The sequence below is a fragment of the Sorex araneus genome, chromosome 5 (assembly GCF_027595985.1).
Source record: "Sorex araneus isolate mSorAra2 chromosome 5, mSorAra2.pri, whole genome shotgun sequence".
Taxonomy (NCBI): domain Eukaryota; kingdom Metazoa; phylum Chordata; class Mammalia; order Eulipotyphla; family Soricidae; genus Sorex; species Sorex araneus.
The window spans coordinates 213,653,441-213,678,864 of NC_073306.1; the positions used below are offsets into that span (position 1 = coordinate 213,653,441).

The window sequence follows — 25,424 nt, forward strand, 5'->3', positions numbered from 1 at the left end:
TTTACTAGTAAATGTCCTATATCTTAGAAATCATTAGTCAAGTGAAAATCAGGGTAGTATTTTTCTGTAATGATAAAGATTAGAGAAGGAAGGTGGTCAAGGGGATAGAATCATGGCCATAGATAAGACATTTCTTCTTTCCTCAGAGGTGAGGCTGTTTCTGTGATTCTGTGCAGTTTTGCATTCTGCCTAAAAGTTTATTTCAAGACAGATTGTGTGAAAGTTTAATGGTCTGGACAAATTATTAGTAAAATATTATTATAACTCTTACCTTATATTTCTTTTATAAATATTTTATAAATAGTTACCTATTTATAAATGTTCAGCAACATTTGTAAATAGGTAACTATTTACTTAGCAAATGTTACAAATTAATGCAGAATTCTCATAGTCTTAATTTTGCATATTCTTCCCAGGTGACGCAGGTTATCAAACCAGGACAATTTAAATTAGATTAAATTATTTTTTTATTTTACTACTAATACTTCTTTGAAATGAGCAACAGGATGACAGTGGCGGTTATTTCTTTGAAAGTGCTTTTAAGATAGGTTGTGAATGTTACCTTTCTTTTCTCATAATTCTTCCTACTTCTTATTTTAATACATTTTGTTCATTTTTGTGATGGTAACTTCTTTCTTTTGATCTCTCTGACTATTATTTCTTTAAACTTCCATTGGGGTTGCACTTATTTTCAAATGCTTTTTGTTGGCAATGAATTATGGATAATTTTCTTCTAGATAATTAAAGAAAATAATCATAAACTAAATAAGGGTTGCCATATTGGTATAAAATGTTTCACTGAAACTGACCTTTCATGAACAATATTTTCTATTAGTTCATGTGTAATTTGAGAATGCATGTACTGCAAAAGGAAACCAAGTTGAAAACAGATAACTTCTATATGATTATTTGTTATATATATACTCCACTGGAATCACTATCTTCTACATATACACTACAGAACAGTTGTGTCAGAATTTGAGAAGGCTTAGGTCCGGTGTCTAACTGTACATTTGTAGTGTCAGTCATTCCCCAGAAGGCTGTCAGATAAAACCAGAGAAATGCACTTCACATTTTATAACAATTTCTTGCTTTTTCTAAGTACAAAGTATCTTTGTTTAAAAATCTGTTCTTTGGACATAACTGCTGAAAATAAAAGAGCAATCCACCTAACATGGTTTCTCTTATTACATGCCTTTATTCCCCTGAATCATAACAACATGCCTTCCATGGTACATCAAAAAGCTGGGAAGTTGGTGCATACTCTATGTCACACACACACACACACACACACACACACACACACACACACACACACAGAGTACATTGAGGAGGGGGCATTCAGCTGTGCCCGGTGTTCCTTCTGCTCTATGTTCAAGGGTCTCCCTTGAGTGAATGGTCAGCGGGCTGGATGGGATGCTGGGATGGAAGGCGGGTTCTCGGGTCTGCTGGGTGCAAGGCCAGCACCTTGCCACTATCCTATCTTTGCCCACTTGCTAGACATTTTTGACCTAAGCCAAAAATAGCTTTGTCCAAAGTCAGTCAGGGGAGGCCACAAACTCCCGTATCTTGTTTGTGTTTCCTTTTCAGTAAGATTTCTATCTGTGCCTGTTGTTAACAACCCAAAGGCTACTAGAATTGCACAGCGATAATTTAATGCTGACAAGAGTTGCTTGCAGTCTGCGTAATTTTATAATTAGATCTCTATAGAATACAGACCGTCACAATGATTTTCAGAACATAGACGTTCCTGTGTTGAAAGACAGTAGCCAGAGTATACGCAGGAAACCCCCAGAAGATAAGAGTTGTTAGATTCCAGTTGTAAAGATTTATATAGTTAGAATGGAAATCCATCAAAGTTGATGTGAATATATACGGAGATTTTAATCACTCACTCAAATTACAATTGAATATATTATTCTTTAGTCAAGAACTATCTTTCTCTAGGGGTTGTTGATTATATTTCCGAGCTTAATAAGCCTGCTGTGTATCTATGTATAGAACACGAGTGTGTCTGCACTGCTGTGGTAGTGCTTTTCCACCGTCAATAGGGCAGCAAAGACCCTTCTAACATGGGATTGATTTTTGCCGCTCGCAAAGTATATCCGTTTAGTTTAGGTTTGCTTTTAATGATTAATGTTTACTGACGAATGGTTTGCTTTCTGTTCTAGGTTGTGGAGACTAATTTAGTTGCTTTTGACTGTCACTGGATCATTATAAACGAGGTAAAGTCCACAAGACCTTAATAATCTTTATTGTCAAGCCTACTGTCCTAGTTTCACATGTGCCGGGTGTTTCCTACAGCCTGAATCTCTAAGCATGCAGTAAACTGATAGATTACCGAGCGGATGCAGTTAAATGGACATATGGTGAGGCGTCTTAAGCACTTCTAAAGGACTTGGTATGAAGTCGATGGCGGACGCCCGCGTGAGCGTCTTTGATGGGCACATACGGTCTGCGCCCAGCTCACCTTGCTGAAGGGCACAGCTTCTCTGGTCACCAAAGTGACTCCCCCCGCGGGGCACTTGTGTTCCACTTACATTTTAACGTTTTCCTGAAACTTTTATATCCATCCCCCTTTACCTGGGGATGAAATGCCTTTAGCATGTGAATATGAAGAAGCAAAAACAAATTTTAACATTTTAAAATAGAATATGAATATTTCACCTTTATCAAATTGTCAAACTCCCTATGAAACTTTTTGATGTTTGGGAAGAAGACCTAAAAGATTAAAAATAAATTAGAGCATGAGAGTCCTGTGAAAGAAGCTGCTCCATGAAACTGAAGTCAAAAATGGGTAGGACAAAGCAGATTGACCATGGATTAACTATGGATTGACCCACTATCGGTTACTAACGTGATCAAGAGGACTTTTCCCTGCACAACCTAACATTAAACGATATATATTATTTATAAATAAGAAAACCATCGCTTCTCGGCCTTTTGGCTAAGATCAAGTGTAGTATAAATAAGAACAGCATTTTATGCATGAATGGATAGTAAATATCTAATAACATAATATTAATTTATATTTATTAATTTATAAATTAATATTAATTTGTTTCTGGAATAAAACTGCATTTGGGATAAGAATTCTGGTTTTGTAGTCAGCAAGATACGGCTTATACAATTATTTACATGTTCCTAGGGACAGAAAATAGAAAAAAATCTATAGTTTTTATTTGTACCATGAGTGCAATACCATTGTTTATAATCTTATACTAAAAATATGGGGCTTAGTTAGTGCTCTATACATCACTTTGGCAAAAGATAACAAATGTTTCTATAATCATCATCCCGGCACATCAAAATCCACAGACCACTTTTTAACATGATATTTTTGGTTTTGGTTTTGGGGCCACACCTGCTGGTCCCCAGGGCTCACTCCTGGCTCTGTGCTCAGGATCACTCCTGGTGGGTCTCAGGGGACACATGGGGGCCAGGGATTGAACCTGGGTTGACTGTAAGGCAAGGATCCTACCGGCTATATTATTGCTTTAGTCCCTATTTTATCGTTTTTGCATTTTTCTTTGAAATATCCTCAGCTCTTGTGTCTATGTGAGCTCTGGTTTTGAATGAAGTTTTGAAATCCTCTAATTTTGTAGTGCTGTTCTATCTTCTAAATTTAGATTGTCAAGAGAGGGGAAAGGGAAACTTAGCAACCATTAGTGAAAAGATCTCAAAGTTTGTATTATCATTTATAGTTCTCTGCAAATTCTAATTTCAGAGAAATGATACAGTTCACAAACTATTAGGTACTGGGTGATAATAGGTCATTAAACGTTTGTCTTTTCCAGTCCAGTGCTCTCATTTTTTTCTCTTTTCTTAATTTTTAACAATTATTCTTACAGAGTATCTTTTTGAAATTTTCTGCTATCTTATTTTCAATCCTGTGGTACTAGTTCTTCTATGTGTTGTTTAGTAATTATTTTCTAGTAATTATTTTGAAATAGAGAAATCTTCTAATTCCTTGTTTTGTTTTTTTGTTGTTGTTTTTTGTTTTTGTTTTTGTTTTTGATAATGTAGGAGTACCGCTCTTTGTTCAGCCATTGATTAAGCTGACTGAGTTGGGCATAAACTCCACAATACTTTTTTATTTTATTGTATCACCTTGAGATAGAGTTACAAAGCTTTTATGTTTGAGATTCATCCATACAATTATGGAATACCCGTCCCTCCACCAGTGCTCGTTTTCCACCACCGACATCCCCGGTATCCCCCACCCCAACACCCCAGCCCTCACCCTGCCTCTGTGGCAGACAACTTCCCCAGTACTCTCTCTCTCTATTTTGGGGCATTATGTTTTGCTCAAATTTTCCCACCACCATTCAAGCCTACCTGCCAGGGGCAGATGCTAGATCATTTATTTCCCATTGCTCGTTTTGAATATCATGAGAACTTGCGTGTCCACTATTGTGAATGTAAATTTCTTGATTGTAAAAGGCTGGGTTCCAGAGACATCTCTGTAGGGCACTAATCCATTTTGGGATTCCATTGGGCGTCTCTGGGCCAGGGCTGTTGGTGTGCTAAGATGGCGCCCGGAGGCAAATTGTGGGCATGACAGCTCGTGTGCTGGGTGGGCGGGGACCCGGGGAGGGACAGCCCAGGTCCTCTGTCGCCATGTGGCCTGGAGATTCAGTCCTGAACCCGCATGCCTGGGCCTTGCTTGTCGAAGCTCTTGGTCACGGGATTCATCTGGAGTAGGCAGGGAGATGGCACCTGCTCCATCTGGGGTGCCTGGTGATATTGGCTCAGTCTGGGGCCCGGAGAGATCTCCGGCACTGTGGTGTCTTCCGGGAGTTGCCTCTGTGTCTCTGGGCCAGGGCTGTTGGGGCACTAAGATCCACATTGCAAACTTTTCAGCAGATTGTTTCTTGGTGAGGTCCATCCCGAGACAGTGGAGTCTGGGGATATGGCGGCAATTTTAGATTGTGGAAGCAAGTGGCTGCTAGGAGCTCTACTTGGGCAGGCACAGGCCAACATGCCCTCTCCAGTTTACCTGGGTCTGTTGAGCCATTCATGGGTTCAAGCTTAACTGCGGCTTTGGATCTCTTTCGAGGTTAATGTATGGGTCTCTGAAGCAAGGCGGGTAGTAGAGCCTACAGGGTGGTGCTGGAATTGGTTTGTGGGGTGACTGCCAGTGCTCCCATGTGTATTGGGAAGTGGGGGGAGGTAGCCCACCTCAATTTTGAGAAAGCCTGGAGATTTCAGTCACAAAATCCACATACCAGTGGGGCTAGAACAATAGCACAGCGGGGAGGGCATTTGCCTTGCACGCGGCCGACCCGGGTTTGATTCCTAGCATCCCATAGGGTCCCCTGAGCACCGCCAGGAGTAATTCCTGAGTGCAGAGCCAGGAATAACCCCTGTGTGTCGCCAGGTGTGACCCAAAAAAGCAAAAAAAAAAAATCCACATACCAGAATTTTCAACAGAGTATATCTTGGTGAGGTTCGTTCTGAGGCCAGGGGTATGTGGTGATTTTGGATTGTGGAAGCAAGTGGCTGCTGGGGGCTTTGCTTAAGAGGGTCACCAGCCTAAACCTACCCCCCCTCCTATTTACCTCAGTCTGTTCAACCATGCGTGGGTCTGAGATTAACTGTGGCTTTTAATCTCTTTCGAGATTTATCTGTGGGTCTCTTGAAACAAGGCCAATAAGTGAACTTGTATAGCTGAGCCGGAGGTGGTTTTTTGGGTGTGGCTCCCACATACCTAACTTTTGGCCATTTGACTTCTGGGTAAACTTGGTCCCAAGTTGTTGGGGTCTGTCCAACAACTTGGTGATTTGGTAATTTGGTAAAACAAAGGTAAACCGAGGTAAACTGTGGGTATCTGGAAGCCTGGAGGCACCACAGGCTGCTGATGCACTCGCCCCAAAGAGACAGGCTGACCTGCTGGCAGGACCATCCCCCTAACCCCTTGCTTTTTATCTCACACCAGACGTCTAATGGGAAATAGACCACAAAGGTTTCCTCATATAAAATAATCTAGGATCTTTTTACTTTTGTCAATAAAGTTGGGCTAAAGTTATCTTTTGCCTTCTTAGACATATAGCTTAATGGAACTAATTAATACTCATATTCATACTATTGAAATGCCCACTTTCTTATTTTCCTTAGTAAGATTTCAAAAGAGATACCTGAATTAATTTTGTATCCAATTTAAGTAGAAGTAAGGCTTTAGAAAAGCCAGACCTGAATCTAAAAGTCAGAATATAGAGAAATTTATGTGTGCTTCAATCGATTGCATTTGTGTTAATTTGAAACTTGGATGAACTTCTTTCATGTGATATAGAGCTGAATCTGAGTAATAGATGAGCATGTAATTCATCAGTGATCAATATCATAGGAAAAATAAAAAGTCATTTTCTACATCTTTTGTTACCAGTCATAAGATGTTATTTCTTCCCCTTAGTTTCCTATGGACTGGAGCAATAGCACAGCAGGGAGGGCGTTTGCCTTGCACATGGCTGACCCGGGTTCGATTTTTCCGCCCCTCTCGGAGAGCCCGGCAAGCTATCGAGAGTATCCTGCCTGCACAGCAGAGCCTGGCAAGCTCCCCGTGGCATATTCCATATGCCAAAAACAGTAGCAACAAGTCTCACAATGGAGACGTTAGTGGTGCCCGCTCGAGCAAATCGATGAACAACGGGACGACAGTGCTACAGTGCTGCAGTGCTGGTTTTCTTTCCTGAGTGCCTGTGCCATCTCCCAGTCACTGAGTGTCCTGCTGTCTCTGAGGTCACTGCCGGAGAGGTCCTGGGGCCGCTTGGGGCTGGGAGAACCTTCTCCCTCAGCGGGCCGGCCTTCCCGCTTCCCTTGATGCCTGCGTGCTCTGCGGCGTGTGGACGGGCTCTGGCTTGCTCGTCGCCCTTCGTCCCCTCAGGTGGGTCTCCGGGTTTCCGAGATGGGACAACCCTGGCCCAGCCTTTGTGCGGGGCCTCAGCCCTGCAGGGACCTGCTGCTGTGTCTGGGCCAGGCTCCTCCTGCCGGGCCGATGCCTGAGGTGCTTTCTAGCCGTCCTTTTTGATTACTGGTTAAGTAAGTTACTTATTGGATCCCCTGAGATGCACAGTTACAAGGCTGCTCATGGTGCGGTTGCAGTCATACAGTGCTCCCACACCCGCCCCCTCACCCGAGCACATTCCCACCACCAGTGTCCCCGGGTCTCTATTACCACTGTCCCGGCCTGCCTCCATGGTGGGCAGTCTCTCTCTCGCTCTCTCTCTCTCCCTCTCTCTCTCACTCGCTCTCTCTCTCTTGCTCTCTCCCTCTCTCTCTCACTCGCTCTCTCTCCCTCTCTCGCTCTTTCTCTCCCCCCTTTCTCTCCCCCCTCTGTCTCTCTCTCCCTTCCTATGTCTCTCTCACTGTCTCTTGCTCTCTCTCCCTCTCCCTCTCTCTCCCATCTCTCTCTCCCATCTCTCTCCCTCTCTCTCTGTCTCTCTTCCCATCTCTGTCTCTCTCTCTCACTCTTTCCTCTCCCTCTCTCTCTCTCGCTCTCTCTCGCTCTCTCTCTCCCTCTCTTTCTCTGTCTCTCTCTCCCTTCCCATCTCTCTCTCCCATCTCTCTCCCTCTCTCTCTGTCTCTCTTCCCATCTCTGTCTCTCTCTGTCTCACTCTTTCCTCTCCCTCTCTCTCTCGCTCTCTCTCGCTCTCTCTCTCCCTCTCTTTCTCTGTCTCTCTCTCCCTTCCCATCTCTCTCTTCCTCTCTCCCCTCTGTCTCTCTCTATCTGTCCATCTCTCCCTTCCCATCTTTCTCTGTCTCTCTGTCTCACTCTTTCTTCTCTCTCTCCCTCTCTCTCTCCCCTCTCTCTCTCCTCTCTCTGTCTCTCTCTCCCTTCTCATCTCTCTGTCTCTCTCTCTGTCTCACTCTTTCTTCTATCTCTCTCCCCTCTCTCTCTCCTCTATCTCTCTCTGTCTCTCTCTCCCTTCTCATCTCTCTCTGTCTCGCTCTTTCTTCTCTCTCTCTCTCTCTCTCTCTGTCTCACTCTCCCCCCCCCCTCTTGGCCCTTATGGTGTGCAGTGCAGACACTGAGAGGTTATCACGTTTGTCCCTTCACCTCCTTTCAGCACTCAGTTCTTATCCAGAGTGACCATTTCCACCCATCATTGTCATGTGGTCCCTTCTCTCTCCCTACTGCCTCTCTCCCCGCCACACGAGGCAAGCTTCCAACTGTGGCCGTTCTTCCTGGCCCTTCTTTCTACTCTTTTTGGGTATTAGTCTCACACTGTGTTTTTGTCATACCCCACAAATGAGTGCGGTCACTCTACGCCTGTCCCTCTCCTTCTGCCTCGTCTCACTCAGCACGATGCTCTTCGCGCCCGTCTGTTTACAAGCAGATTCCATGACTTCCTGTTTCCTGTGGATACACCAGAGTTTCTTTTATTTCTTCCTCTTTTCTGGGTTCCTGCTAGGCACTGGTCTGGCTTCCTGTCTAGGTTTGTGCTATCGGGGCCCTGAAAGCAGGGGAGGGGGACTGGGACCTGGGGTTCTGTGGCCCTTCCTGGCTCCTGCGTGACTCTCACTGCTGGCCTTTGGGGACGCGGAGCCTCCGATCAGGTTCTTCGCCCGAGCTCAGAGCCAGCAAGTACAGAAAATCACTTAAGGGCTGAACTTCATGTGGTCCCCGGGGTGCTGAGCAGAGTCCTGCCCGTGCTGCTCCGTGCAGGCTGTGAGCCTTGCTCCAGGGTTCAGTCTGCCCTGTCCCCTTGTTTGCCATCCCGGCCCACCTCCTAAATTCTATTTCTATATTTTATTGATTTAGAGTTGGGGGCCCAGCGCTAGCTGGCTCCTGGCTCTGGCTCAGGGCTCAGCCGCACAGTGCTCTCAGGACAGTGTGGTGTCGGGGAGGAGCCCGAGTCCCCCACGGGCCAGGCCAGCACCCCGGCCTCCGCCTAGCTCTCTGGCCCTAAGGCTTATTCCTTACAGTGCTCTGAGGGCAAGTGCTGTAAATGCATACTTCATAAGTGGGGTCAGTATTTTGAGAAACGATTTAAAAGATAAACGTCTCCTAACCCAACCCCCCCAACGCTGGAATGCAAGTTAGAAACATCCTTGGTAGAAACGGAGACTGGAATTCAGCTCCACGTTCACGCTGGACTTCTCACCTGCGGCTCTCTGCGTGCATTTACTGCGTGTGCCCTTCCTGCCGCTGGAAACGGTCTCTCCGTACTCCCTCCAGCCTCTGCACTCGGCCTTAAAATGATAACCACCCCCCCTTGTCCCTGGCGGAGAGCTCAGACTCCTCAGCAGTGCTCAGGGTGCCCAGCATCACTCAGGGGTGCCTGACTCACTCCCTGGGCTGCACTGCTCTCAGAGTCTGAGCTGCTTGGAGCCAGCGGTGCTGGGGGACACGAGGGCCACCTGCAGGGCCCGCCCAGTGCTCGTGGGAACGGGGGCACCCCCGGGGGCCCTATAGTGCCGGGGATCACACTTCGGCCCGCGAGCTTGTGAGTCACCGGCCCCTGGCCCCTGGCCTCCGGCCCCTCACGGCTCCGTGTGCAGCTCAGCCTTGACTTCTCAGAAGTCGGCTGTTTCCCGGCCAGGCTGTGTATACTGGCTACGACTTTCTTCTGACTAGTTTGAAATTCAGATGCCAAAGCACCATCCTTCCGTACACCGAGGGTTAGCACTCTTCCGTGATTGCATTCTCTTTGAAATGCACCTCAGAAAACTTGACTCTCATTATCTTTGCTTTATTTAAAGGCTTTTTCATACAGATTTGTAATGAATGAACCCTGATTTCACCTGGCTTCCAGGATAGAAAAAAAAAACATGAATTTCTTCAATTTTTAACCACCTAATAAACATTACAGGCAAGAAGAGCAGAAACCGTCCAACTTGCAAAAGCCAACTGTGATGGGCTATGGAAAGCTTGACTGTCTCGCCTTGTCGGTGTAGCTGCTATTCTGTTTCTAATTTTACAATGGGTTACAAACATTTATTTAATCTTATTGCACCAATAATTTTTTTAGAGAGGAGTTATAAATCAAAGCTGGCATTGCTCCCTGTGATATAAATTGGAGTGGAAACTTGAAAACAATATCCATTTTCTCATTTGCATTAAGTGTGCTATGCTAATGAGGGCCACGTGCTCACGTCCTGCCATCCATCACGCGTTAGTCTCTGCAACGGTGTTTATCTCCTTCCTGCGATCGATGGCTTCCGTCCTCAGCAGCCTGCTCGTTTGCTGCTATCCCTCCAGGGCCCGGAGCAGATGGCCGGGGACTTTATTTAAGTTTGAAAAAGTTAAGAATTCAGATAGGAAAATAAAATCTTCCCGCTGCAAGATGACTCATGCTCTGGTCTCTCTGGTCTGCCCCCTGAGAGGACCGGGCTGGCTTTGGAGTCCCACCTCCGTCCTTCCGTGCTCCCAGTTCTGTTAAGACGCAGCCGAGTTCTGTTGCAGTGAAGGAGGAAGTTGATGTTGTGTCTGTTTGTTTGTTAGATTTTTTTTTTAATTTTGTCTTGGACCACAGTCTGTGGTGCTCAGGGCTTTCTCCTGGCTCTTCAGGGGACAGTGTGGGATGCTGGGGATTGAACCTGGGTCAGCCACGTGCAAGGCACGCTCCCTCCCGGCTCTACCACTGCTCTGGTCCTGATGTTGATTCACTGAAAAGTCTAAGGAAGGTGCTTGGTTTGCAGAGAACCCCTGGGTCGCCCAGAAGCCAAGAACAAAGGTCCCCATGCATAATGCATGTGCTAATTCTTTTCTGTCAACAGTGTGCTAATGTCTCAATGAAAAGTTTCTTTTCCATGCCTCTTTAGTCTGGCAAAAAAGCTTATTATTTGTTTTGTTTCACATTTCAATGTATTCTCTGTATAATTTCATGACAATGTCAAACTGTTTAAACACCAAAGGATCATCTTTAAGGAATCATGAAGAATATAAACCATTAGCAGGAACAACAAAAAGCATATTTTCAAACTGTATCACATAGTTATGTTATTACTACTTTATATAGTAGTAATAAATATAAATATAAATATATTTATATTTATATAAATATATTTATATAAATATAAATATATTTAGATAAAATATATATACTATCTAAAATATATGTAAATATATTTTAGATAGTATTTATATTTAACTATCTAAAAATAAATATAAATATATTTATATTTATTAATACTAATAAATATAAGTAATAAATATAAATATATGTAGTTTTGAAACCTACTTTTAAAAACGTTGTCAAAATTATTAAACATGCACATGCTGAAAGTTAAAATTTTATCTTTGAATTTTTAATTTTATTTTAGGCGCCATATATATCTTTACAGGATGTTTCAGTGAAATCTTAGCATTTTGTGTTTCCTTTTCAAGTTTACCATCATTTATTAAATAACTATGATCATTTAGGAACTTTATTAAATGGTAGGAAATAACTCCCATTAAATCTGGAATGCAGGGAAAGTTTCCCCAACTGAAAAATTTAACTATCTAAAAAATTTGAAGAAAAATGAATAAGTCACACATTTGGAGACATTTACTCAATTCTAAATTGCTATTAATTCTTCATGATATGTGTATTATTTTGTTTTGGGAATAGAGACTGCATGCCTTGATCTAAGGGAATCAAATAGATAAAACTTAGGTACTTTGAAACGTACTTGTTTGCTTTAGGTTGCAATATTAATTGGGTGGGGGGGTTGGTACTCACCAGACGATGCTCAGGGATCACTCCCAGTGCTTGAATATGTGGTTGGGTGGGGGTGGTACTCACCAGACAGTGCTCAGGGCTGTCTCCTGACTCTGTGCTCGGGGATCTCTCCCAGTGCTTGAATATGTGGTTGGGTGGGGGGTTGGTACTCACCAGACAGTGCTCAGGGATGTCTCCTGACTCTGTGCTCAGGGATCACTCCCAGTGTTTGAATATGTGGTTGGGTGGTGGGGTTGGTACTCACCAGACGGTGCTCAGGGCTGTCTCCCAACTCAGTGCTCAGGCATCATTCCCAGTGCTTGAGTATGTGGTGCCAGTAGTCAAACCCAGATTGGCTGCCTGCACACCAGCCACTTTACCTGCTGTATCATCTCCCCACCCAGATTTTGTTTCTCTTCTGAGGGTGGGTGGGACTGCTCCTGGCTCAGTGCTCAGCGATGCTTCCAGAGATGCAGAGATGTCCTGCAGGGCGAGGGCGTTGGGGATGCGCCGAGGACAAGCTCCAGGCCTCGGAGCTGTCTCCCTCGCAGGCACACACCGTCCACTTTAACTTCAGGAACGGCTTTATTCCCGTAAAGAACACAAAAGGGAAAATACCTTTATGATTCGGCTCCTTTCAGTTCTTCAAAACAGAGGGGGCACCCGCATAGATCGAGAGAGCTCAGCGTTATTTGTGATGCCACATGATGGTTTGGGAAGGCGGGCTCCTTCCTTTAATCATTCCCCAACGTCAACAGAATAGACGCTTTAAAAGTTAAGTCCCGGGGCTGGAGTGATAGCACAGTGGATAGGGCGTTTGCCTTGCACACGGCCGACCCGGGTTCGATTCCCAGCATCCCATATGGTCCCCCTGAGCACTGCCAGGAGTAATTCCTGAGTGCAGAGCCAGGAGTAACCCCTGAGCATCACCAGGTGTGACCCCAAAAGCATAAAAAATAAAAAAAAAATTTATGAAAGTTAAGTCCTTAGAGAAATAATGGTGATAATAATTATTTCATAATTTTTATTATGACAGTTCGCTTCTGGATATTTTTCTTTACAATATCTCAAGGGATTTAGTTGTAGACTAAGTATTCATCTGTCCTTCACTGGTTATATGCTTTGCAACTCTCTCTCTCTTGAAAAATTCACTGTTTGAACTTCATATGTTCTGTAAATATAAAATAGCTGCCCAATCAGATTTTTATATAACTACCAAACTATTTTTGAAATCAGGTGTCAAAACTAAAACACCAAGTTATTTTTTTAGACAGACTAATGGTTTCATTCATTGTGGCAGATTCTTTCCTCCCAGAAAATTACTTTATTTTCCTTTTCCTGAATAATAATGGGCAAAATCTATTCAATTTGAATTGACGTTTCTTCAGATATACTTTAGTCATTTTCTTAGACACCCAAGAACTTTAACTTCTGGCAACCATTCTTTTTGTGCTTTTGAAAATAACCTCTTTAAACATTCTGTCTGAATCATGACAAATGACATTATTATTCCTCATAGGAACATTGCATTTTAAAAGTTGAAATAATGTATTATAAATATTAATCTAAATAATTTCTGAAAAATTATGCGTTTGTATAATTATTTCAGAGAGGATTTTTGTGATATTTATAAATTCAGATGAAGAGCATTTCACATGAAGAAAGAGAAATTTCTTCATTTTTTGTGCATAATGAGAAGAACAGTTTAAGAAACTGTTTTAGCAAAAAATGAGACAATAGGTAAAGTAGTATTTGCCTAACAATGAACAGTGTATGTAGGTTTTATTTCTAATGAGCTGTTTGTTCATTGTGAGTGTAGGAAGTAGAGTGCTTTGTGATAAAATATTGACAAAACTTATTATTACTAAGGAAAATAAAACTAGGTTTTTAGCACATATTATTTGTTTTGAAAAACATGGAATACATTTCCACTATCTTTTCATAAAAGCTTAACATATGGATTCTTCTGAAGTGTATGGACTTTTTTAAATGTCGATATTCGGTAGAAACTTAACTAATTTAAAAATATTGTTTGATAAAGTCCTAGAATGATATTCAGAATATGTATACCGCCATCTTTTTCCTTGGGAGTGGATGACAGAGATTCAAAGCGAGCCCTCTGCCTCGCTTGTGCAGGCCAGTGGCATGTCACAGGCTAAAGGAAAGAGACAGGATTTGAAACGGAGGAAAAGCATTCCTCATGGTTCATTAAGAGCAAATCCGAAGGAATCCACTCGCTTCTGTTGGACCGGGCTAATGGCAGGTGTTACTTTGTCTTCAGAATAGCTGTTTCACTCAGATCATAAACCAAGATGTGTCTGAAAGCAAGTTGCTGTGCAGGAAGAGGAGTAAGGGGAGATTCTGCCCTCCCAGCTCTGCTCTCTGCCCTGCCCTGGGAGCAGGCAACTGACAGTCCTAAGTGGCGAAAAGGGGCTTTAATAGCCAGCGACACACAGCTGTTTGCAGGGTGCTGGACTCTTCCCTCAAAGCAACCACCTCCTTTGCAGGTCGCTGGAAGCATTTATTTTTATAGGAAAAGAGAGCAGGAAAGAACCTTTGTGAGAGGTCAGGGGAAGGGGGTAGGACTGAGACTGAGCGGTCAGTGTCCGGAAGGGCTGATGCTTGAGGCCAACTTCCTGCTAAAGGCTTATGTCCTCTCGCCCTTCCGAGGAGACTCGGGGACAAACGTCCCTGCTCGAGAGGTGTCCTGGCCTCTGATGTTGAATTCAGCTCTTGATTTCTTTGAGCTGAGTTTAGGGAAAATTTTAAAAATAAATAGCACTGTAGCATGGTCGCACTGTTGTTCATTGACTTGCTTGAGCAGGCACCAGTAATGTCTCCATTGTGAGACTTGTTGTTACTGTTTTTGGCATATTGAATATGCTACAGGTGGCTTGCCAGGCTCTGCCGTGCGGGCGGGATACTCTGGGTAGCCTGCCAGGCTCTCCGAGAGGGACGAAGGAATTGCACCCTAGTCAACCACGTGCAAAGCAAACGGCCTACCTGCTGGAGAATAAATAAATAAATAAATAAATAGAAAATTTATTCCTGCAAATTTTTTTTCAGTTTTATTTTTCCGTAATCAATCTTGGAATTAAAACTAAAGAATACTCATTTAAACCATCAACTTTGAATTTTTGGGGGCTGATCTGTTATTTTTGTTGCCACAGTGATCTATTGAAATTAGCTGCATATGAATTTCAAAGGGTTCATGGGTTTAAAACATTCTAGATGGACACTATCCAGGAAAGACCACTTTCGTAGAGAGTGCTTTAAAACTGAAATATATTCTCATCACTTCTGTTCTGTCTAGATCCAATTTTAACAGATGTATGTTGTAAAAATATTGTTTCATTTTCATTACTTCTCTATCCAAGAGTGAGCCAATCCTAAAATTTAGGTTTGGACTAGAGAGGTGCAAGGGAGGGGAGCGTCAGTATAAAATATGTTTCCTTGAGTTTGGCAGACACTCCTGTGCATAATAAATTAACTTGGATAAAAAGCTCTGGTTTCTTCATTCACTCATCCTATTTCACACCTGGCCAGCCCCCAAATTTCCATCTTCATTTTCCACAACAGGATGAAGTTGTACATTTAAGTTAGTGAGTACTTGATTTAAATTATTCTTTACAAGGAATGTATGAGATAAAGAAAGTAATTGTCACTTGTCACTTGTCATCTCTTTGCTCATCGATTTGCTCGAGTGGGCACCAGTAACATCTCCATTGTGAGACTTCTTGTTACTGTTTTTGGCATATCAAATATGCCTTGGGTAGCTTGCCAGGCTCTGCCGTGGGGGTGAGATACTCTTAGTAGCTTGCTGGGCTCTCCGAGAGGGGTGGAGGAATCGAACTCAGGTTGGCTGCATGCAAGGCAAATGCCCTACCTGTTGGGCTAAGAAAATAATTCTGTGAAGTAACTGAAACAGCCTATAAAATGATTTCCCCTTATTTTAAGAACCCTGTTCTCCATCACATAAAAACCAACATCTTTTCCTCTGATGTTGCAACTAGGATTCTAGGTTGTTGATCATATAAATAGTAATAGCAACTTATCTTGTAGCCTTTTTTGATGATTGGACAACATATGAAGCACTCAACACAAGAAACATAAGAAACTGAACCTACGAATACTGTGCATGTAAATCAACATAGGCAAGTGATGCCTATGACTTAATACAACACCTCCAAGTGACTGGGTCCCTTTAATGAACCTGTGCTGTGTTCGCCTGAATGTGTACTCAGCATTAGGCAAATGGGTTACAGGAAGACTCCCTTAGCTCTTCCAGAGAGCAATTCATTAATAATTTGGTGCCTCTGTTACTGTATGAATGCTTTTCTAATTCTTCCCTTTCTTATCTTATCTCCTAGGAAATAAATGATGTGGATGTACAGGAACTTGTCAGAAGGTCCATTGGAAGGCTCACGATCATCCGGCAGACATTTCCAGTTCCCCAGAATATAAGTCAGCGCTGTTTCCGTGGCAACCACCGAATATCTTCCACACTGTGTGACCCTAAGGATCCATTTGCTCAGAATATGGAGGTATATGCTAAGTGCCAGGGCAGTTCTTCATAGGTGCTTTTGTTGGGTGACTGTAAGAGAGCTTTCCGAGTTGCTTTGGATTCAAATTTATGCACATTTGCGTTTTCTGAACCAACTTCCTCCCTTAGCAATTCAAAGTTGATCTGGGGAAGTTTAGAAACCTGTGCCTTTGATTATTTTGAGCTTATTATAGCAACAGAAGCTATTTGTTTAATAAAAATACAGTAAGTGGCAGTTACTTCCTTCTCTGTATACTGGAATTTGTAGAATTTGCAACTCCTAATGTCAAACTCCCGTTACTAAGCTAAATTTTTGGAGGTTTAGGTTTTGGATTTGGGGGCACAATACAGTGCTCATGGCTGACTCCTGGTTCTGTGCCCAGAGATGTCCCCTGGTGGGGCTCAAGGGACCATATGGGGTGTTGAGAGTAGGAACCGGATCCGCTGTAAGCAGTGCGGGCACCCTGACCTTGGTCTGGACAGCCGGTCCCAAAGCTGTTAGCATGTCTTGGTTTTAATAATATAACAAGGGCACGGAAGTTTATTTTGCCCTAAACAGTGGCAGGTTTAAAGAACTTCACAAAAAATTAATTTAGAAATGCAAAAATCCTTTGTCATATATGTTGTGTTATATAGTCATATTCAATTCAGATGAGGTGTGGCTGAAGCTCTGGTATTCACAACACAACAAAGAATTTGCGAGTAAATAAATAAAATCTCTCAGCAGCAAAATAGAAACAGCAAGTCCCTGTAGCTTATGCATAGGAACGCCTTTAAATACTTACTAAACGGAGCCTATTGTTTTCTGTTTTCTAAGGAAAATCCTATCAGATTTTTGTTCTCCTTTCATTTCTCTTTACACTGGAGATCTTGATATGCCATTTTAAGTGGGTGTTAAAAAGACAGGGAAAGCACAGTACTCTTAAGTAAAGTAAGCAATAGGGAGAAATAAATCAGATACGTGAATTCAAAGAGCAAACCAGTGTAAAAGTCTCCCAAAAAATACAACCTGTTGTCTTCAAACAGTCCCCAAGAGTTTCACGGTGTTATATTGCTACTTGTTAGCGTTTAAACAATAACTTGAAGGGCAGGAGAGATAGTACAGTGGGTAAGGTCTTGCCTTGCATATAACCCACCTGGATTTCATCCCTGACATCCCCCAGGGTCCTCTGATTCCCCACCAAGAGGTATCCTGGAGCAAAGAGCCAGGAGTAAGTCCTGAGCATAATTGGATGTGCCACCCCCAAAAAAATAAATAAATAATTGTAAATGATGACAAAGAGATATCAACCAAAAGTAAAGTCATGGTCAGTTTCAGAATCTCGAAAAATGTTTATTTTTAGAAATGTACCCATCAACTTGTTCAATGTTCACGACTTTTACTGTTTAAATATGTTCGGTCAGTTCAGTAATAAAACCCCAAGAGAAATAACAACTCCCCAGTCATACTCTATAGATAAGGCGATCTTACAAAACTTTGGAGAGCTGGTCCCGACTGCCAGAGTGTTTGTCACAAGGCGCTGCTTTTCACAGGAAAATGAGAGTCACTTCATATCTCCACCTGGGTGAAAGCTCTTGTCTTTACACCTGTATCACTGTCACCCCGTTGCTCATCAATTTGCTCGAGCAGGAACCAGTAACATCTCCACTGTGAGACTTGTTGTTACTGTTTTTGGCATATCGAATATGCCACAGGTAGCTTGCCAGGCTCTGCCATGCGGGCGGGATGGGATACTCTCGGTAGCTTCCTGGGCTCTTCGAGAGGGACGGAGGAATCGAACCTGGGTCCGGTGTGTGCAAGGCAAACGCCCTCCCCACTGTGCTATTGCTCCAGCCCTGTCTTTACATCATGGAAAAGAATCTGGGGAGAGGTGGGCAGGGGAGCAGACCGGTTTTGTGGAGGAAAGTAGTAATCCTAAGGGGAACGTGGACTTTGGAGAGTGAAGAGGAGAGGGCCCCAGGGGAACGGGAAGTAGCTCCTCAGGCAGGCAGGGCTGCAGGGCGGCCCGTGTCCAGGTCAGACTGTGCACGCAGCTGCGTGTGGGGCAGGGTGACCGGGACGCTGAGGCGCTGCTTCTGCTGCTGGGGTTTCCTTTTTCCTCCTCTAGCTGCCTGTGTGAGCACTGAGGGCTCCGACAGGGGGTTCCGGGGGAAGAACGCTCAGCCTGTGGGGCACCCACACTCCCGGCCACCCGGGATCTCGGGGGTCTGCTTCTTATCCGGGCTCACAGCAGGGTTCTCCTTGGCAGACTGCACTTTGCCTCTCCCGGCATTTCTTGATTCAAAGTGCTTTTTTGTTTCTTTCAGTATATTTCAGTCACTGCGTGGCTCTATGGCTCTCGCTACTGGGTCTCGGCGCCTCTCATCCAATCATTTCTTCATCCAATCGTTTCTTCACACATGTCACCATGCAACCGGGTTGGCACGGGTCTCCCTGCCAGCAGAGTCCGGGATCGGTGCACTGGAACCCCGTGTTTTCAGCTCAGCTCCCTGCTCCCGCCCAGATCAGAGTCCCACCGTGTGCTTTTCTTTCCCTCGTCAGACCTGTCACCGCTACCGGCATCTTCCGGATATCGGTGACTTGGAGCGTAATTAAGGAGCAGGCAGTAGTTAAAATAAGTCACGCCGACGCCTCCACCAGGCCTTGTTGAGATTTTAGTGTCAATCTTATTTATATGCTTACAATGATCTATCTTAAAATCATTGTTAGTGAGTCTAATTGCTGTCATAATGATAGTCTCTGAGATGGAAAGACACATAGAAGTTTCCTTTTAAAGACGGTGGAGACTGGGGTGCTATCCCGTGACTGGGGTGTGTGCTCTGCATGCCAGAGGCGTGAGCCTGCCCTGGGCCCCGGGGTGAGTGAGAGTGACCCCCGGAACAAGCCAGAAACCGCCCCCTGAGCACCCTGCACATGGCCTTCAGACCAAAGCCAAACAAGGCTGAACTGAAACTGAAATACTGAAGGATGTTCCTGGTAAAAGAAGTAAGATGCAAGTGAATTTTTTTAATTTTTTTAATTTTTTAAAATTTTTATTATATCACCATGTGGAAAGTTACAAATTTTTCAGTTTTATGTCTCAGTTATACAATATTCAAACACCATCCCTTCACCAGTGCCCATATTCCACCACCAAAATCCCCAGTATACCCCCCTGCCCCACCCCCCCAACTGTATAACTGATAAATTTCACTTCATTTTCTCTTTACCTTGATTACGTTCCATATTGCAAAACAAAACTCACTATTGTTGTTGGAGTTTCCCCCCAAGAAAGACAGCCTTACTAAGGAAGCATTTGATAATTGGTTTTCCATTAAAAGATTCTATGTTTTCAGTTTTTAGAAAAGGTCGCGAGGCCATGTTATCAGCCTCACAGCTCGGATATGTTCCAGTCCCACAACCCAGAGCCGTGTTAGTTGCTGCTCAGTGTCGCCAGGGCTCCATCTGGAGAAGGTGTACCAGCTGTACCTCCTCTGTCTGGATCCCCGGTGTTGCTGGCCCAGTTTGGGGTCCGGAGCATTTCTCTGGCCGCATTGCTCACCAGACTGCCTGGCCTCTTCTCTCGCAAGTGAAATTTTAAGAAAAGTTTTGAAGGCTTTTTATAGAAAATACAAAGCAGGTTTTGACATATGTTTTGTCATATTTGTCAAAAATATGTTTTGACATATTTCCTCTATCACTGTATCACTGTCATCCCATTGATCATCAATTTGCTCGAGTGGGCGCCAGTAACGTCTCTATTCCTCCTAGCCCTGAGATCTTAGCAGCCTCTCTTTACTCGTTCTTCCCAGCGGTACCGTATTGGAGTCTCTTTCAGGGTCAGGGGAATGAGACCCTCCATTGTTACTGTGTTTGGCATATGGATTACACGACGGAGAGCTTGCTAGGCTCTACACTGCAGGCAGGAAACTCGGTAGTTTGCCAGGTTCTCTGAAAGGGAGAACTAGGCTATAAGAGATCACTTCCGGGAGCTTGGTTTTATAGTCTCTGGATGTTGGCCATGCATAGGATTATATGGCGCCAGGGGTAGTCCCTGGGTCTGACCCCTAGCTACTGGAAGATGGATCTGGGTGGAAGAGGCCCAGTCCCAATCCGAGCAGGCTTGAAGATCTCAGCCCCAGGTCCCACACACCTGGGTTCCTCTGCTGGTTCCTTCATGCGTGAGGGTCGTCCGAACGTGTGGAGAAGGGCCTTGAGCATGGCTGTGGCTGGGTTCTGGAGGTCTTTGGCTGTAGGGGGAGGGAGGGGGGCTCTGCTTGGGGCGGGGAGGGAAACAACCCACCCCTCCGAGGGGCCCTGGTGAAGACAGCCAGGCATGGGGGCAAGAGACTCTTATTTCCTAAGAGGGTATTTTTTTTTAATTTAATACTGGTAACACGGCTGTATATGCCATAGAGATATAATTTTTCACCTTCTACAAATGTCACCACATCCAGAACAATCTCCCGACCACAGGTCACTGGCCTCCTGCCTTTGCCCCCTCCTGACAGTCGCAGTTCTACAGAGTCCAAGGCTCTTGACCCTTGTTCTCTCGCTTTGCTTCATCATATTCCGCCTGAGAGCAAGGTCATCCAGTCCGACTCCCTCCTTCTGACCCTTTCACTTGGTATCACCCCCTCCAGGCCCTCCCACCCTGTAGAGGCCTGCACAGATTCTTCCGGTATGGTTTAGTAGTGGCACTCCACGGCGCATCATGTTTGAAACTTTATTTAAGGTGCAGTTATTGTTTTAACTGAGGTGATATCCTTTTCAAAACTATACACTCCGGAGCACAGTTCCACACCCCTTTGGAACATAGCACTAAGCACTGCATCGCCATAGAACTCCCCGGATCCCTCCACCCCGTCCACTGGACACTCGGCCCTTTCCTCCCGTTCTCTCATCCTATAAGCAGCTCAGCTCTGCGGTGCAGGGGCCCAGGGGCCCGGGTTCTGCTGGGTGCACTGCGCGGGGTAGGACGAAGGCTGTGAAGTGTCCTCGGGCAGCGCGCATAGCTCGGCCAAGTCCTGTCCTCCTCCGGTCTCGGTCTTTGGTGCGGCGAGTCTTTCTCCCCAGCGTGGCTCTCGTGCCTCGTGACGGAACCGGCACGGGCCAGAGTCCTGCGTGTCAGCCAGCCCGGGGCTTTGTTCTCCGGTGGTGCAGGGGACAACCAGGTCCAGTCAAAGGTGAATGGACTCCACCCTTGCTGCTGGCCGTGGCCTGAGTTCCCGGGACCCTCGGGCGGTCGTGGAGGAATCCCTAGCCGACTGCTCTGTGACTGAGCTGAAGCTGGCCTGGTGCCCGACGGGCATCTGTGGCCTCGTTCTTGGTGCCGCAGCAGCAGTAAGGCTGAGTGGTCAGAGGCCTGGGCAGTGACCAGAGACACACCTCGCTGCGGTGGGACCCTGAGGTCCAGCAACCCTGGGCAGAGGCCAGTGTTAGTCCTGACTCAGGTGGTGCCTGAGCCAGGCCCATCTGGGGACCCCGTGGGGTGTCTCTGCCAGGGAGCCCCGGGACAGCCAGCTGGCCGAGGGTGTGCATCGGGACAGACGGGGAAACCGAGTCTGGTTGCTTGTGTCAATGGGGGAAGACCGCAGGCCCATTGCGGCCTCTGTGGGGTCTTTGCAGCAAGCCCCTGGGAGGGGCGGGAAGAAGGGAAGGACTGGGCAGAGACCGGCTGTGCACCGGCACGAGTGCCCGGGAATGGTTGGGCAGAACTTTCCAGGGTGCCCAGAGGGCCACTGGGGTCTAGTTCTTGGGTGCTCGTGACGCAGTCCTACTGGTGGCCTGGCGAGAGTCGGAGTCAGGGGCCTCGCCCCAGAGAAAACGGGCCGGTCCAGCCCGCCGTGTGGCCTGCCCGGGGCCCTCTCGCAGGAGCCGCCCGGGAGGGGCCTCTCCTCCCCCAGCGCGGCTCTTTGAGAGCGGGAAGAGGGATTTGTCTTGGCCCTGCCGCCCTGCAGAGTGGATTTCCCCGCGTCACCGGGCCGGCCACCAGCAGGTCTGGGCGAGGTGGCTCATAGGCGCCTGCGAGACTCCGGCTGGGACTCTGGATTCCTGGGCTCGTCCCGAGATGCTCCGGGTGGAGGCTCCGAGGCACTAGGTCTATTCACCTCCCTGTTCGCAAACAGGTTTTTTTGGTGAAGTTTTTTGTTGAGTCACCATGGGATGGACCACGACGAAGCTGTTCATACAACGGTCCAACATCCATCCCTCCACCAGCGGCATTCTCACCCCCGTCCCGGGGCTCCCTCCTGCCTCACCTCTCCCCCGCCGCCTCACTTCTGGCGACAACTCTCTCTTGTTCCTTTCAACGTCCGGCGTTCTTACCAGGGCAGGTGGCATGTCCGTGGCGTGTAGGGTTGCATGCCTTGGACACAAGTGGCAGGCGCTCCTTCGCGTGCCTGTCAGTCTTTGGGCAACTGGCCAGCTCTTCTCCTGTTTGCTAGCGGGGTTCCGTGCTTCCTCGTTGAATCTCACGTGTTCGGTATCTATCTTGGATACTAGGTATTGATCAGATATGTGGTCTGTGGATATTTTTTCCATCTGGCATGATGTCTTTAGTTTTACCAACTGTTTCTTCCACCACGTTTAGTTTGATGTAATCCCACTCGCCAGCATATTTCAATCTTAGTCTTTAGCTCATGGCGGGAGGGGGGCACACCCGGCAGTGCTCAGAGCATATTCCCACCTCTACACACAGGGGTCACTCCGGGCGGACTTGGGGGACCACTTGGTGTGCCGGGGATTGAACCCAGGCTTCTTCGCAAGGCAAACAAATCTCTCCACCCCCAATTTGGCTCAGTTTTGAATAAACTTTTGCACATGGTTTGAAATAGTTTTATTATATTGCACGTGGTTTATCAGTTTTCCAAACACAATTTGTTGAAGAGGTTTCGTTTTTTTCCATTTTGTGTTCTTGGTTCATTACTTGTAAGTTATTTCTGAGCTATCAGTTCTAATACATTGGTCAAGATGTCAGCCTTTATTGCATACCACACTCTTTGGAATACTACGCTTCTGTTTTATAATTTTAGGCCCTAGTGTGATATGCTTCCCATACATTTTTCCCTCAGGGATGCTATCCAGGGGTGTGATTCCATAAGCATCATTGTAATAGTTACTCTATGTCCTCAAAGAATGCAATGGAAATTTTAGAGGATTGCACTTAATCTGCATGATTTTGTTAGAATAATTACATTAATAATATTAATTCTTTCAACAAATGGCATGGGATATTTATCCAGTTCTTTGTGTCTTCTTTTTAATAGTGGTAGTTTTTAATGGACAAATTTTCCATCTCCTTTGTTCAATTGATTCTTAGGTACTTGATTTCTTTGAATGTAATTTCAAATGGGGATTTTTTATGGGTCATAATAGATTATAATGAGCAGCTTTGTGCAAGTAAAATTGAGGTCTTAGAAGAATTGAACAAATTATTAAATTATGCAGACTCCCAAAACTGAATCACGAAGAAATAGGACATCCAAACAGACCCTTACAAGGGAATAAATTAAAATAGCAATTAAAATCCTTTTTTTTCTCCACACAAACAAAATCACATGTCTAAGTGTGTTTACTTGTGAGTTTTATAAACCTTTACAGATGACCCGTTATTAATCTTTTCCAAATTTCTCCCCAAATTGAAGTACTTGGAATTTTTCCAAATACTTTTTATGAGACCATTTTTATAGTGAAACCAAAAGCCGACAAAAACATCATAAAACAAAGAAAATTGTAGACTAGTAACCCATTTGAACACAAATGTAAAAATCAAACCAGAAGATCTTAGTGAGTCAAATTCAACATATATTTAAATGGTCATATGTTCATGACAAAATGTGATTTATTCCAGGAAAGTAATAATGATTCAACATACACAAATCAATTAATGTGATATACCATAGCAGGAAAAAGAAAGATTAAATACTATGTTTCTTTCAGTAGACATAAAGAAAGGTTTTGACAAGATTCAGCATTCATTTATTAAAAAAAAAATAAACTCAATAATGGATATAGAAGGAATTCAACTCAGTTTGGCAAACCTTAACATACTGGATGCAAAATGCATAGAAGCTTTTCCTTTCAGATCCCGCATAAGACAAGGGTGTTATCGTCTCACCAGTATTGTCCAACGTAGTATTAGAAATCTTAGTCATTGTGAATAGAGATTAAAAAGGGAAAATAAATGGATTCAATTGGAAAGCAACAAAAATACTACTATTTAAGGATGATACTGTATTACATATAGGCTAACCCAAAGACCCCACAAGAAAACTATCTAAAACAATTACCAATTGCAAACTACAAAATGAACAAGCAAAAATATATTGCACTTCCATATATAAACAACAAAATTATATTCCTAGAAGCAAAAGGAATATAAAAAAAATGAATTAACAATGGCCATACTACTTTAAAATGTGATCTAAAAAAAAACCTCAGGGGCTGGAGCAATAGCACAGCGGGTAGGGCATTTGCCTTGCACACGGCCGACCCGTGTTTGATTCCCAGCATCCCATATGGGTACCCTGAGCACCACCAGGAGTAATTCCTGAGTGCAGATCCAGGAGTAACCTCTGAACATAGCTAGGTGTGACCGCCCCCCCAAAAAAAATTAATTAAAAACAAAACCTAGTCGCTTGGCACAATATAAAAAGCCATAGATATAGGTATTAAATTACCATTTAAAAATGCTAAGGGAATTGGAAATAGTACCTAAGTATAGGCATTGTTGTATAACCCCAATTTTGAAACTAAAATAGAAAAAAATTCTAAAGGAGTTTTATACACAAAAAATTGATATTTAATAAATTATTGCATGTCTTGTTTGCGGAGGTTCAAGTGAATTACTAGGATTTCCAAAAGGAGAGTAACAGGCAAATTAAAGTGTAGGTCATTTTCTTAGACTGGGTAAATATCATAAATCATATACTGGTTTCATATAGTACATAAAAATTTTAATATAAATTCCTTATGGAGTCAAAAATTTATGATTTATGGGACTGGAGCTATAGCACAGCGGGAAGGGCATTTGCCTTGCTGGCGGCTAACCCGGGTTCGATTCCCAGCATCCCATATGGTCCCCTGAGCACCGCCAGGGGTAATTCCTGAGTGCAGAGCCAGGAGTAACCCCTGTGCATCGCCGGGTGTGACTCCCCCCCCAAAAAAAAATTGTAATTTTGTGTTTTCCCAGGCCAGCTGCAGATTTTATTGGGGAGGAGGGGAAGGGGGTGAGAGCCGCCTAGCTTGCTGGTGG

At 44.5% G+C, this 25,424-nt stretch overlaps 1 protein-coding gene and 1 pseudogene across 4 annotated transcripts in view; both read left to right on the forward strand.

The window, feature by feature from the left end:
* GRID2 (glutamate ionotropic receptor delta type subunit 2) overlaps nt 1-25,424 on the forward strand; it is a 1,314,711-nt gene that overhangs the window by 802,759 nt on the left and 486,528 nt on the right. For all 4 annotated transcript variants that reach the window (XM_055138199.1, XM_055138197.1, XM_055138198.1 and 1 more), the window contains 2 exons: nt 2,172-2,225; nt 16,016-16,189. In XM_055138199.1, the coding sequence (XP_054994174.1) occupies nt 2,172-2,225; nt 16,016-16,189 (228 nt within the window). The remainder of the gene's footprint in view (nt 1-2,171; nt 2,226-16,015; nt 16,190-25,424) is intronic.
* On the forward strand, nt 2,928-3,030 carry LOC129405175 (U2 spliceosomal RNA; annotated as a pseudogene).